The following is a 14,595-nucleotide window of genomic DNA, read 5'->3' as shown; positions in this document are numbered from 1 at the left end:
GGCTACTTGAATAAACTCAAATATACAATATTTTTTATTTGTTTAACACTTTTTCTATACTACATGATTCAAAGAAACCACTACTAATGGACTTCAAAATGTCTTCACTATTGTTATACAATGTAGAAAAGAGTAAAAATAAAGAAACCTTTGAATGAGTAGGTGTTCTAAAACTTTTGACCGGTAGTGTACATGATTTGTTTGTTAACCTCTCTGGGCTAGGTGGGACGTTTGCGTCCCACCCTAGTCAACAGCCAGTGGAATCCCGTGGCGCGATATTCAAATACCTTAGAAATGCTATTACTTCATTTTCTCAAACATATGACTATTTTACACCATTTTAAAGACAAGACTCTCGTTAATCTAGCCACACTGTCCGATTTCAAAAAGGCTTTACAACGAAAGCAAAATATTAGATTGTCAGCAGAGTACCCAGCCAGAAATAATCAGACACCCATTTTTCAAGCTAGCATATAATGTCACAAAAACCAAAACCACAGCTAAATGCAGCACTAACCTTTGATGATCTTCATCAGATGACACTCCTAGGACATTATGTTATACAATACATGCATGTTTTGTTCAATCAAGTTCATATTTATATCAAAAACCAGCTTTTTACATTAGCATGTGACTAGCATGTGACTAGCATTCCCACCGAACACTTCCGGTGAATTTACTAAATTACTCACGATAAACGTTCACAAAAACATAACAATTATTTTAAGAATTATAGATACAGAACTCCTTTATGCAATCGCAGTGTCCGATTTTTAAAATAGCTTTTCGGTGAAAGCATATTTTGCAATATTCTGAGTAGATAGCCCGGCCATCACAGGCTAGCTATTTTGACACCCACCAAGTTTGGTACTCACCAAACTCAGATTTACTATAAGAAAAATTGAATTACCTTTGCTGTTCTTCGTCAGAATGCACTCCCAGGACTTCTACTTCAATAACAAATGTTGGTTTGGGTCCAAATAATTCATAGTTATATCCAAATAGCGGCGTTTTGTTTGTGCGTTCAAGACACTATCCGAAGGGTAAAGAAGGGTGACGCGCCCAGCGCGTTTCGTGACAAAAAAATTCAAAATATTCCATTACCGTACTTCGAAGCATGTCAAACGCTGTTAAAAATCAATTTTTATGCAATTTTTCTCGTTAAAAAGCGATAATATTCCGACCGGGAGTCGGAATATGTCTTTGTTTTCGTTCAAAGACAGAGAAAGTAAAATGGACTCTTCACGTGCACTCGCGCACCCGTCTCATTGTTCTCAGATCGACCACTTACCAAATGCGCTACTGTTTTTCAACCAGAGACTGGAGAGTCATCGTTCAACGTTCTGGCGCCTTCTGAGAGCCTATGGGAGCCGTAGAAAATGTCACGTTACAGCAGAGATCCTTTGTTTTGGATAGAGATAACAAAGAAGGCCAAGAAATGGTCAGAGAGGGCGCTTCCTGTTTGGAATCTTCTCAGGTTTTGGCCTGCCAAATGAGTTCTGTTATACTCACAGACACCATTCAAACAGTTTTAGAAACTTTAGGGTGTTTTCTATCCATGCATGCATATTCTAGTTACTGGGCAGGAGTAGTAACCAGATTCAATCGGGTACGTTTTTTATCCGGCCGTGCAAATACTGCCCCCTATCCCCAACAGGTTAACTATTAAATAGTAGTCTATAGCAAAGTGTTAATTTTTTTATTTAACCAGGAAAATTGTGTTTAAATTATTTCTAACTTGTTAACAATTTCTGCTAGTTAGTTTTTGCTACCATGTGGGTTTTAGCTTGCTTGAGCCTGCTAACTGAGTGTTAATTCACCTGTTTCCATACATATTTAATTGTAAAACATTTATCTTACAAAGGAGTTATTTAACTGCTTAACCTCTCTAGGGTAGGGGGCAGTATTTGCACGGCCGGATAAAAAACGTACCCGATTTAATCTGGTTATTACTACTGCCCAGAAACTAGAATATGCATATAATTATTGGCTTTGGATAGAAAACACCCTAAAGTTTCTAGAACTGTTTGAATGGGGTCTGTGAGTATAACAGAACTCATATGGCAGGCAAAAACCTGAGAAGGTTCCTTACAGGAAGCGCCCTCTCTGACCATTTTCTTGGGCTTCTACACTCTCTTTATTGAAAACTGAGGATCTCTGCTGTAACGTGAGACTTCCTACGGCTCCCATAGGCTCTCAGAAGGTGGCAATGGGTTATTTTGAACCAAACCAACATTTGTTATTGAAGTAGAAGTCCTGGGAGTGCATTCTGACGAAGAACAGCAAAGGTAATCAAATTTTTCTAATAGTAAATCGGAGTTTGGTGAGGGCCAAACTTGGTGGGTGTCAAATTAGCTAGCCGTGATGGCTGGCTATCTACTCAGAATATTGCAAAATGTGCTTTTGCCGAAAAGCTATTTTAAAATCGGACATAGCGATTGCATAAAGGAGTTCTGTATCTATAATTCTTAAAATAATTATGTTTTTTGTGAACGTTTATCGTGAGTAATTTAGTAAATTCACCGGAAGTTTGCGGTGGGTATGCTAGTTCTGAACGTCACATGCTAATGTAAAAAGCTGGTTTTTGATAGAAATATGAACGTGATTGAACAAAACATGCATGTATTGTATAACATAATGTCCTAGGAGTGTCATCTGATGAAGATCATCAAAGGTTAGTGCTGCATTTAGCTGTGGTTTGGGTTTATGTGACATTATATGCTAGCTTGAAAAATGGGTGTCTGATTATTTCTGGCTGGGTACTCTGCTGACAATCTAATGTTTTGCTTTCGTTGTAAAGCCTTTTTGAAATCGGACAGTGTGGTTAGATTAACGAGAGTCTTGTCTTTAAAATGGTGTAAAATAGTCATATGTTTGAGAAAATGAAGTAATAGCATTTCTAAGGTATTTGAATAACGCGCCACGGGATTCCACTGGCTGTTGAGTAGGTTGGACAATTTCGTCCCACATACCCTAGAGAGGTTAAATATGTATCTGTACATGGAATTGTATTTTTTTCCAAAAATCAATCTACTCTTTACAGGAAAATGCCATGGGCACTATCTGATGTGTGGAAACATTTCACTGCAGCTAATGTTGAAGGAAAAGCTGTTTACATCTGCAAATACTGTGCCAAATCATATGTGAAGAATGCAACAAAGATGCAGAATCATTTGGCCAAGTGCATAAAGTTCCCTCAGCGCTCACAACAAGCAACCTCTGACAAAAGTCCCTCTACTTCTATTCGAAGTGAAAATGATGAATCAGACACCTTATCGATAGCAACAGCTCATGGTCCTCCTGGAATCAGAGTTTTTTTTGACTCAATGGAGGGACGTAGTCAGAGATGCTGATGAATGTTTTGCTCGAGCTGTGTATGCAACTGGACCACAGAAGGTATTTGCACTGGTGACAGACAATGCTGTGAACATGAAGGCTGCTTGGTCTAAAGTAGAGAAGTCCTACCCTCACATCACACCCATTGGCTGTGCTGCTCATGCATTGAATCTGATCCTCAAGGACAGCATGGTACTGAAAACAATGGATACACTCTACAAGAGAGCCAAGGAAATGGTTAGGTATGTGAAGGGTCATCAAGTTATAGCAGCAATCTATCTCAACAAGCAAAATGAGAAGAATAAGAGCACCACATTGAAGCTGCCCAGCAACACCCGTTGGGATGGTGTTGTCATCATGTTTGACAGTCTCCTGGAGGGGAAGGAGTCTCTCCAAGAAATGGCCATATCACAGTCTGCCGATACGGACCGCCCCATCATCAGGATCCTCTTGGATTATGTATTTTGGGAGAGAGTGGTAAGCAGCCTGAAACTCCTGAAACCTATAGCAGTAGCCATTGCACAGATTGAAGGAGGCAATGCCATCCTGTCGGATGTTCAGACTGCTTGCAGATGTAAGAGAAGAAATCCGTACTGCCCTGCCCACTTCACTGTTGCTCCAAGCAGAGGAAACTGCAGTTCTGAAATATATCAAAAAGCATGAAGACTTCTGCCTGTAGCCCATACACGCCGCAGTGTACATGTTGGACCCCAAGTATGCCGGCAAGAGCATCCTGTCTGGTGCAAAGATCAACAAGGCCTATGGTGTCATCACTACCGTGTCTCACCACCTTGGCCTGGATGAGGACAGGGTTCTTGGCAGTCTGGTGAAGTACACTTCCAAGCTAGGGCTTTGGGATGGAGATGTAATATGGCAGTAGTGCCAACATATCTCATCAGCCACCTGGTGGAAGGGACTTTGTGGATCTGAGGCTCTTTCCCCTGTTGCCTCCATCATCCTCCAAATCCCACCAACATCAGCCACCTCAGAGCGCAACTGGTCCTTGTTTGGGAACACACACACCAAAGCACACAACAAGCTGACCAATACAAGGGTTGAAAAATTGGTGGCCATCCGGGCAAATGTGAGGCTTTTTGAGCCTGACAACGAACCATCCTCAACAAGGTTGGAAAGTGACAGTGGAGATGAGGCCTCAGTTTGATGTTCAAGAGGTGGACATTGAGGAAGTCCAGGGAGAAGACATGGAAGTCTGAGAGGAAGACAACCAAAGCTTTAGTTTCTCGACTATCATTTTACACATGTATGTTGAAAACGTTTTTGGGAGATGCGATGGATCATTGGGGATCATTCAATACTCACTTTCTTTTGTTGTTCAGTAAAATCATCCCATGTGAAGAGTCAACTCATTTAGTTAAAGTTCAATTCGTAACTAAATGTTTGTTTTATTTTTTTTATTGGAAGGATTTAATCATTTGCAATTTTGTCTACTTATGATAAAGGTTTATGTTTCTGTCTCCATATGATATGGTAAATATATCCAATGCAAAAAACATCTACATTTAAATGGTATTAATATTAATTTGCATATATTTCTGTTAATTCCCAAATTCCTGTTAATTCCAAAGGAAAGTTTCCACCTCTGAATATTCCCCAAAATGTGCAACCCTAGGTGTGACTAAGGCTTAAAAGGGTGTGAACGATGCTGAATGGGTGTAGACAAAGAACTCTCCAGTCGGTGTACCAAAACATTCAAGGTGCATTTTCTCAAAAGTGGGGTTTCAAGTTTATCAACTTTCAAAGCAGAATTACTTTCCCATTGTTCCTCAACTGCCGTGTATGATATACAATTTTCTAGCTCTGTGTCCCTGCTTTTATCCAATGTAAAAAACACTTTCAAATTTTGCTACATAAGACCAAATCGAGGCGGTCAGCCACATCTCTCATGTAAATGTTGTAGCTACATACAAATATTAAATAAACAATTTATTTGGGAAATATCCAGTCTGCTCTTTTCTTCATTAGCATTCTGATTTCAAGCTGTATTGGATTTACTTCTGTTAAGACATTGAATAAATGTTTAGTATATTTAGTATGTTTAGTTCTCTGTGAGAAGCAAGTTCATTTCAAGTTGAGATTTGATTTATATAGATACAGGGGCACAACTTTCACTGGGGACGTGTCCTCCCCCCCACACATTCTGAAATTGCATTTTTGTCCCCCCCAGTTTTATCATTGGAATGTGATACAAAACGAGGCTACGGTGTGCTTTAGGACCATGCGGACACCTCCAAGCGGTCGGCTCTGACTGGATTTAAAAAACTATTATAATAATTGTCCTCTCACACTTCTAAAACCAAAGTTGCACCCCTGTGTGGATACAACATTTCAATTATAAAACACAGTAACCCAAAAACGGATCTAATTTCCATATTCAGACTGAGTTTGCAAACTGTATGTTTCCCAGAATTGTTAGTCAGAAGTTCACAAATTTGCCACAAAACTAATTTGCATGAGAAGATATGGGCTTGCAGCAAACTGGCCAAAGGTTTGCCAGAAGCCAGTTTTTTTTTTTTTTTGGTAAGGTGTATCGACACCTAAGAATCGTGATAATATTGTATTGTGAGGTCCCTGGGAATCCCCAGCCCTCACTGATTGATGTTAATTCTATCACATGAGATCCTTGTGAGATGTAAAGCCAAGTTAGTTTAACCACTGTAATAAGTGATGACAAATTACACTGAATGAAGGGCTGGCAGCCATTCAGCACCAACTTGGAATGACACCCAGTCGGCATGTGTCCTCACAAGCACCCAGTGTGGTTTGACCAACTACAGGACTGTCTGATTCTGAGACTATTTTCTGACTCAAACAAGGAACATTTGTGTAGTAATAGTCCTGAAGTTACCTGAGCTTAATTTCTCTATAAGGAGATTTTCCACTTACTCAATTGCTTACCAAGGATGTCAGAGGCTTGACAATTGTTTAAACCCCGTTCAGGAGCTTAGACTGTGCCTGTACTGCTGTCGGATCGTTAGGCACAGTGCTGACAGGTCCTGAAAAGTCTACATAAAAGCAACGTCTATTGGATGACTGACAGTGTTATGTTCCAAGCAGAGAACTTGAAGGTAAACATAACATTCATCTCTTATTTACAGTCATACTCCGGAGAAATGGTACCATTATCAATACTGGTTTCATTTCTTTACAATCAGCAATATTGATTAATTATGCAAGGTGACTGACAAATCTCTCGTTTCTCTTCTTCCAATAGCTAAAACGTCTGTTGGCATGCATCAATCAGCCTTGCACTACTAGCTAGCGAGTTTGCCAGCAGACGTATAAAGCACAAAATACATAGTGGGCTGTTACAAATAATGAATATGTTGCAAGTTATTTGGCTATCTCTGGTTTACATACCTAGTTAGTAGCTAGCCAGTCAAAGCAAAGATGTTAACGTTAGCCGAGCTAGCAAGCAATCTTTCTTACCTGGACAAATGTTTCAAGATTTGTTTTTTTATTATTCCTGCCATAGCGGTATTGGGGAGAATAAGATCGCTAGCTAAATTGTTTATTTGTAGCTAGCTTATTTGCATCTCTTCACATTCCACGCCCTCTTATCTTCAGTGAAATGCCCAGCTGGCTGCCTTCTCTCATTCATTACGATTGCACAGTCATTTCTGTCTAAAAGTATTTTTCCCATAAGACATAGCGAGCAAAAAACATGCTGCCTTGGGTTCAGGTGCCTGGGTCACAAATATTGCATTCTAGCGCCTCCTGCTGAATTTATGAAGAGATACGTATACAAATGACAGCGGTGTTGTTCAGATTAAAACATTAACGTCCACACAGAGAGAACTTTGCTTTTTCGTTTAATAGACCGTAATACAACAAATTCAAAGCCAATAGTAACGGCTCATAAAATTGTAAAAAATTAACTGCTGACTCATCTGACTTGTACTGCCAACAAAATAAAACCAAATCAAATGGGAGACCTTATAATACACCTCTAGGTGAATGATAAAACACATTCAACATTTTCATAACTTCCCGTTGTGTCTTGGGCACTTGCCAAGACACCAAAATAACAATGAGCAGGGAAATGGGAATAAGCAGAGGGAACATTATAAAATCTGTAGAATAATAAAAATGAACTCCATCCAGGGAAAATGGATAGTACAGCAAAGGCAAGATAACCAACACATTATGTAAAGTGAAGTCCAAGAAACAGTTGTAGAGTGGGTAGGGATTTGCCAAAAGGTTAGTTCGACAGGATCAGTAAAGCTCCTTACCTTCAAATCTACTTAGTAGAAGTTTGACGCAAAGTTACCAATAATTATATGATCAAATAGCTACATGTGAGCGACGGTGGCACTTGTCAGAGACAAACATTTTATATTTGAGACCACCTTATTCAACAATAGATTTCCCTAATCTAACCGATTTTATAAGTGAGAAAATAAGCAATTTACTGATCATGTGGAACAAACCCATGGTGTGTTTTAGGGAGTCGGGAGAGTTTATCGGTCTGGCCGTGCCATCATTGGCCGCATCATCATTGGGTGACCGGGAGGCCGCATCATGTGATGTCCAGGCATCATCTGCATGCGGCCACCCATTGGAGGTCGCATACCTGAGAATGTAGGAAAGAAAGCATTTACAGGTGGTGGTTTCAATCATTTATTTGTTCAGATTATAGTATTTAGTTTTAGATAGTGATATGTTTCCTCCACAATATTGGAAAACTGAAGTATACATAGATTCAAACAAGTGACGAGTATGTATATCATAGAAATAAGAGTTGAGGTTATCCTACCTGGTCCACCCATCATTCCAGGTGGTGGTCCCATTCCGCCCATCATGGGCATCATTGGAGGACCACCCATCTGGGGTGTTGGTAGCATCCCTGGACGTGGGGGGCCATCTATTGGTGACACATTAACAACAATTACCACCAGGAAACTTAGACCATTAGAGCAAAAATATTCTTATATAAATAGGTTGTAAGATTTGCTTTCCAAGAAAGGACTCTCGGTTGCTCTTGGATGCGATCTTCGCATCCTAACAAACATACTGAACAAAAATGTGCAACATGCAACAATTTCAAAGATTTTACTGAGTTACAGTTCATAAGGAAATCAGTCAATTTAAATAAAATTGGGCTCCCCATTCTGTAGCCAGGCCCTGCCAATCAAAATTAGTTTCCCCCATGAAAAGGGCTTCATTAGAGACAGAAATAATCCACAGCACCCCCACCCCCCCTCAGACAATTCCACAGGTGAAGAAAACAGATGTGGAGGTCCTGGGTTGGCGTGGTTACACGTAGTCTGCGGTTGCAAGGCCGGTTGGATGTACTACCAAATTCTCTGAAACGACGGAGGCAACTTATGGTAGAGAAATTAATATTACATTATCTGGCAACAGCTCTGGTAGACATTCTTGGAGTCAGCATGCCAATTGCACACTCCCTCAAAACTTGAGACATTGTAGCATTGTGTTGCATGACAAAATGGCACATTTTAGGCCTTTTATTGTCCCCAGCACAAGGTGCACCTGTGTAATGATCATGCTGTTTAATCAGCCTCCTGATATGCCACACCTGTCAGGTGGATGGGTTAGCTTGGCAAAAGAGAAATGCTTACCAACATGGATGTAAACAAATGTACACAATTTGAGAGTTTTTTGTGCATGTGGAATATTTCTGGGATCTTTTATTTCAGCTCATGAAACCAACACTTTACATGTTGCGTTTTATATTTTTGTTCAGTATACATGGCCTTAATGCACTTACTGAGGTTTGGTGGAGGGATCATGGCACCCCCTGGAGGTGGGGCTCCTGGGAATGGTGTTGGGGGCATCTTCCCTTGTTGGAAGGCAGCAGCTAAGAGAAACACAATGACAAAGTCAGAGCTCCTAACATATTAGCCTTCAGGCCCCGTTCACCTAAGACGGTATTGGCTTAACACGAGGTAACAAAGACAGGTCAGGCTTTTTTTCGTGTTACTCACTTGTTTTGTCAATGAGGCTCTGCGCTTGTTCTTCCATCCATTTCTGGTAGTAGTCTTTTACATTTTCTTTGTGTTTGCGGCCACTGCAGTGTGTTTTCCTCACAGAGGGCTGCCAAACACAGAACATTCATCAATGTTGACCAACATAACTTATAATAGGGTAAAAGAAGAAAAAAAACTCATCACATTCAGCTTAATGACAGAATCAACCACATGCAATCAGGAAACAATTCCACTAGCAATGTTATGCAGACTTACCGAGTCATGAGTAAGGTAGGTATCACAGTAATCACAATAAAACCTGATGATAAACAGACATATTGAGTGGTAGATCAATTTGTGTAGGCAGAACCAGATAGTATAAAAACAAATAAACAATGATGCTATTGCTGCTGGTTAACACTTCCTTCCCAGCCAACAGAGTTAACACAGCCAAAGTCAAAAATTGACTAGATCGTCAAATCGTGAAAACCAAAACATGCTTTTTAGTCTTAAGGTTAGGCATAAGGTTAGCAGTGTGGTTTTGGATATGTTTAAGATCAAATTGTAAGAAGAGATCACTCCAGTATCCCTGAACATTGTACATATGGTAATGGTCTGACCATGTATATAATAGTATAAATACTTTCTCGAGTTATTATTTCACGTGTGTTTTTTTATCTATTTTTATTTGTAGTATTACATTGTTATTGATTACTGAATTGTTGGGTTTAGACCTTGAAAATAATACATTTCACCGTAATTCTGCACGTGACAATTTGAAAACGTGATATTGTAGAAATAGGCGGGGTTTATGACTTTGAGGCTGTGGTAACTAGTGACGACCCCAACAAAGGTGCTGAAATATGAGGCCGGTTGAATAAACTACTATAACTTCGATTCGTTAAATTAGATATACATGTTCAGTCTTCATTAAGGTCAAATACCTTCAAAAGAGAATAAATACTCTACTAAGAGACAAAAGATAAATACTTACTTCGGCATTTTGAGCAGCCTTGCTAACAAGCACTGAAATATGTTAAAAACGGCCCTTTACCGGAAGCCTAAGTAAACGACGACTCTTTTCAAGGAAAGAGGTGCGCCATAATGAGAGTCCTCATAATAACTGCAGCGCCACCACCCCCACTACAGGTGTTGCAAATAATACAAACTATACCAGCAGGGCACTGACTGACTCAACAATGTTTTATACATTACTGTATTGGCCATTTGGAATTATCTTGTGAAGGCTGCGTGCATTTCTAATAATTCCCTTTCCAGTGCAAAACAATTCTGAAATCTGATCATCTTAGCACAACTACAATATACGCGGGTGCGTTCGTAAATTCCCTCTGGCACTTTTTTTCTGATTTCAGAAGACTCTGGTTTGTGGGTACCAGAGCGCAAAATAATTTATGTATTTACGAACGACCTTGAACCCGGTTGTTATGACACGTGTCAGTAAACATCAGCAAAAAAAAAATAAGAAAAAAAATTGGTGCCAGTTACACAGTTAGCCATTAACCCTCGAGACAACATGAAAACGTATAACCAGCTCTGATAGGGCAAGTACAATGGCCAAGTCTAAATGGGGACCACTGCAGGCTCCTCAGAGGAGGAAGGGGAATACTATCCTCCTCAGTGAATTTCATGAAAATAAACCTTTACTAAATATATTCACGTCACCAAATTATTTATTAAAACACACTGTTTTGCAATGAAGGTCTACAGTAGCTTTAACAGCACTCTGTAGGGTAGCTTCATAGTGTAGCTAGAGCAGGGGCGAAAATCTGATATCAACTTTGGAGGGGACAATCACATGAAATTTTCTCTAGAGAAATTCCTGAGGGGGACACCAAAAGTAGTGCTGTAACACATAGCCTACATTGTAATATGGTAAATGTATATTGAGGAACCAAAGAAATAAGGTGTTTGCCGTACTCCTAACTACCGGTACCCAAAACTACACAACTAATCACAACAGCAATACCATTGCCTTTAACAAATCTTAGTTCAGTCACCAGTTTAAGTTGATGTTAACTTTCACTGCTATGCGGATGACAGACATAAGGAAGTGGATGGCTGCAAATGTTCTACTTTTAAATTCCATGGAATTTTCCAATTATGTTCCTATTTTACAAGTCAAAAAAATTGAGAACCTTTAATAATGTTGCCAAACAAAGACTCAACAAACTTACCTGAGACTCCCTGTCTCTGCCAGTCTGTCCCTGCATGTCTGTGAGCCATCTGTTGCCTGCTCTGCCTAATGACATCATTGTGAAACATTTCCATTAGAATTTCATTTCTTTCTTATGAACATTTTATCAAGTAGTCTTTGAGATATTAGGCTACTAGGGTTCTTACTTTGCGTTTTGGTGTACTGAAAAATACTGATGTCCGTCTTTTATTTTTCTGCCATTTTTCTACCTGGCTGGCTGGCTACACACACACACAGTGTGTAGGTTATTTACAGTAGGAGATGGGCTTCTATCATCTTATCTTTTATCATTCTATTTGGGCTTCGATCTAAAAGGTAGCTAGCAAATGTGAAACGGATTAAAATGACAAGAGTTGACAGCTGTATGAGTTCACCATTTACACAACATATGCTGCAACCTTTTGTAATTTGAATAGTTTGTTTCATATTGGCTGGCTTCCAACAATAGCTGAATTTGCAAAGCTAGCGAGCACCAATTCCGTTTCAGTGGTGTTTGCTATAATCTTTGCTACTCGGGTTAAATAAAGGTGAAATAAAATAAATAAATAAAAGTTCGCTTGCAACAATTTAGCTTTTGCAACGAGACCATTAAATATATTTATGACAATTGTAGAAGAGAGTGTAGTTCTGTTCAGTTTGGACTTCAGTTTATCGCTAACCTTATCACAGGGACTTTGAAGCACTAACTTACATCACCTGCATGCTGATCTTGGAATAAATTGACGATAGCAAAGATTCCATCTTTGACGAGGCCACATAAATGGAATAATTACTAGCTAGATTAATAGTTCATATTTGCCCGCTAGCTCTGCATATTCAGCTAGTGTGTGTGCGCGATTGACTGGATTAACCTCACGTCAGTTAGGTTCATTGAGTGCCTTTCAGACAGTGGATACCACCCCTCTGTTACCTTGCCAACTAAGGAACTGGCAGTGGATCAAACCATTGTGTGGCAAAGGGTGGGGGGGGGTCGCAATCTTTTAAAACTTAAAAACGCGCTATTAAGTGTCTATAATCAGCACAATTGCTTTCATTGCCTATTATTAATATTATTTAAATTACATAGTTATGTTTCAGTGATATATTGGGGGGGGACAAATCATATTTTTCCCAGGATGGGGGGGTCGTGTGTCCCCCGTGTCCCCCGGGATTTCCGCCCCTGAGCTAGAGGACAGCTGGCTTCTGTCCTACCTTTGCAGATTGAAAACCTGTGGTTTGAATTGGAGACTTGTTTACATGCTGCTGTGCGTTTTGTTGCGAACCTTACTTTGCTACCTGCCAACTTTACGGTTTTTACTTTTTAATTACCGTTCTCCCCATTAAGCAGCGAGTCGGAGTCAGAGGCCGAGCCTTCACTGATCTCTACTCCTCCCATTACGGGGTCTGAGACGCCAAAGCCTCCCACCATTAGCTCTGACAAATTGAGTATCAGTTTGTCTCTGTGGATGGTTTGTCCTCTGACAAATCAACTGTACATTTCGGTGTTCTTCAAGGTTCCGTTTTAGGACCACTATTGTTTTCACTATATATTTTACCTCTTGGTGATGTCTTTTGGAAACATAATGTTAACTTTCACTGCTATGCGGATGACAGACATAAGGAAGTGGATGGCTGCAAATGTTCTACTTTTAAACTCGGACAAAACAGAGATGCTTGTTCTAGGTCCCAAGAAACAAAGAGATCTTCTGTTGAATCTGACAATTAATCTTGATGGTTGTACAGTCGTCTCAAATAAAACTGTGAAGGACCTCGGCATTACTCTGGACCCTGATCTCTCTTTTGATGAACACATCAAGACTGTTTCCAGGACAGCTTTTTTCCATCTACGTAACATTGCAAAAATCAGAAACTTTCTGTCCAAAAATGATGCAGAAAAATGTATCCATGCTTTTGTCACTTCTAGATTAGACTACTGCAGTGCTCTACTTTCCGGCTACCCGGATAAAGCACTAAATAAACTTCAGTTAGTGCTAAACACGGCTGCTAGAATCTTGACTAGAACCAAAAAAATTGATCATATTACTCCAGTGATAGCCTCTCTACACTGGCTTCCTGTTAAGGCAAGGGCTGATTTCAAGGTTTTACTGCTAACCTACAAAGCATTACATGGACTTGCTCCTACCTATCTTTCCGATTTGGTCCTGCCGTACATACCTACATGTACACTACAGTCACAAGACGCAGGCCTCCTTACTCTCCCTAGAATTTCTAAGCAAACAGCTGGAGGCAGGGTTTTCTCCTATAGAGCTCCATTTTTATGGAATGGTCTGCCTACCCATGTGAGAGACGCAGACTCGGTCTCAACCTTTAAGTCTTTATTGAAGACTAATCTCTTCAGTAGGTCTTATGATTGAGTGTAGTCTGGCCCAGGAGTGTGAAGGTGAACGGAGAGGAGCAACGAACCGCCCTTGCTGTTTCTGCCTGGCCGGTTCCCCTCTCTCCACTGGGATTCTCTGCCTCTAACCCTATTACAGGGGCTGAGTCACTGGCTTACTGGTGCTCTTGCATGCCGTCCCTAGGAGGGGTGCATCACTCGAGTGGGTTGAGTCACTGACGTGATCTTCCTGTCCGGGTTGGCGCCCCCCCTTGGGTTGTGCAGTGGCGGAGATCTTTGTGGGCTATACTCGGCCTTGTCTCAGGATGGTAAGTTGGTGGTTGAAGATATCCACCTAGTGGTGTGGGGGCTGTGCTTTGGCAAAGTGGCTGGGGTTATATCCTGCCTGTTTGGCCATGTCCGGGGGTATTATCGGATGGGGCCACAGTGTCTCCCGACCCCTCCTGTCTCAGCCCTCAGTATTTATGCTGCGTCGGGGGGGCTAGGGTCAGTCTGTTATATCTGGAGTATTTCTCCTGTCTTATCCGGTGTCCTGTGTGAATTTAAGTATGCTCTCTCTAATTCTCCTTTCTTTCTTTCTTTCTTTCTTTCTTTCTTTCTCTCTCGGAGGACCTGAGCCCTAGGACTATGCCTCAGGACTACCTGGCCTGATGACTACTTGCTGTCCCCAGTCCACTTGGCCGTGCTGCTGCTCCAGTTTCAACTGTTCTGCCTGCGGCTATGGAACCCTGACCTGTTCACCAGATGTACTACCGGGTTCC

General features: G+C 40.7%; 2 protein-coding genes across 3 annotated transcripts in view; both read right to left on the bottom strand.

The window, feature by feature from the left end:
• The window catches only part of LOC115165806 (UHRF1-binding protein 1), a 55,038-nt gene extending 47,931 nt beyond the window's left edge, over positions 1–7,107 (bottom strand). The window contains exon 1 of one of the 2 annotated variants that reach the window (XM_029719195.1): positions 6,784–7,107. In XM_029719195.1, coding sequence (XP_029575055.1) covers positions 6,784–6,827 — 44 coding nt within the window. In that variant the 5' untranslated portion in view covers positions 6,828–7,107. Of the gene's footprint in view, positions 1–6,252; positions 6,740–6,783 lie in introns of those variants that run through there. The other variant, XM_029719196.1, reaches the window with a different exon arrangement.
• A 43-nt stretch (positions 7,108–7,150) lies between these two features.
• Positions 7,151–10,383, bottom strand: LOC115165815 (U1 small nuclear ribonucleoprotein C). The gene is made up of 6 exons (XM_029719218.1): positions 10,279–10,383; positions 9,561–9,603; positions 9,303–9,411; positions 9,086–9,175; positions 8,111–8,218; positions 7,151–7,927 (listed from the first exon to the last, which is right to left on the bottom strand). Exons 1-6 carry the CDS (start codon positions 10,284–10,286, stop codon positions 7,815–7,817), a joined length of 471 nt encoding a protein of 156 aa, XP_029575078.1. The 5' UTR covers positions 10,287–10,383; the 3' UTR covers positions 7,151–7,814.
• Between the last annotated feature and the right edge of the window lie 4,212 nt (positions 10,384–14,595).

The sequence above is a fragment of the Salmo trutta genome, chromosome 28 (genome assembly GCF_901001165.1).
Source record: "Salmo trutta chromosome 28, fSalTru1.1, whole genome shotgun sequence".
Lineage (NCBI taxonomy): Eukaryota > Metazoa > Chordata > Actinopteri > Salmoniformes > Salmonidae > Salmo > Salmo trutta.
Note: the sequence above shows the minus strand (reverse complement) of the source record. Positions and strands in the feature narration are given on the sequence as shown.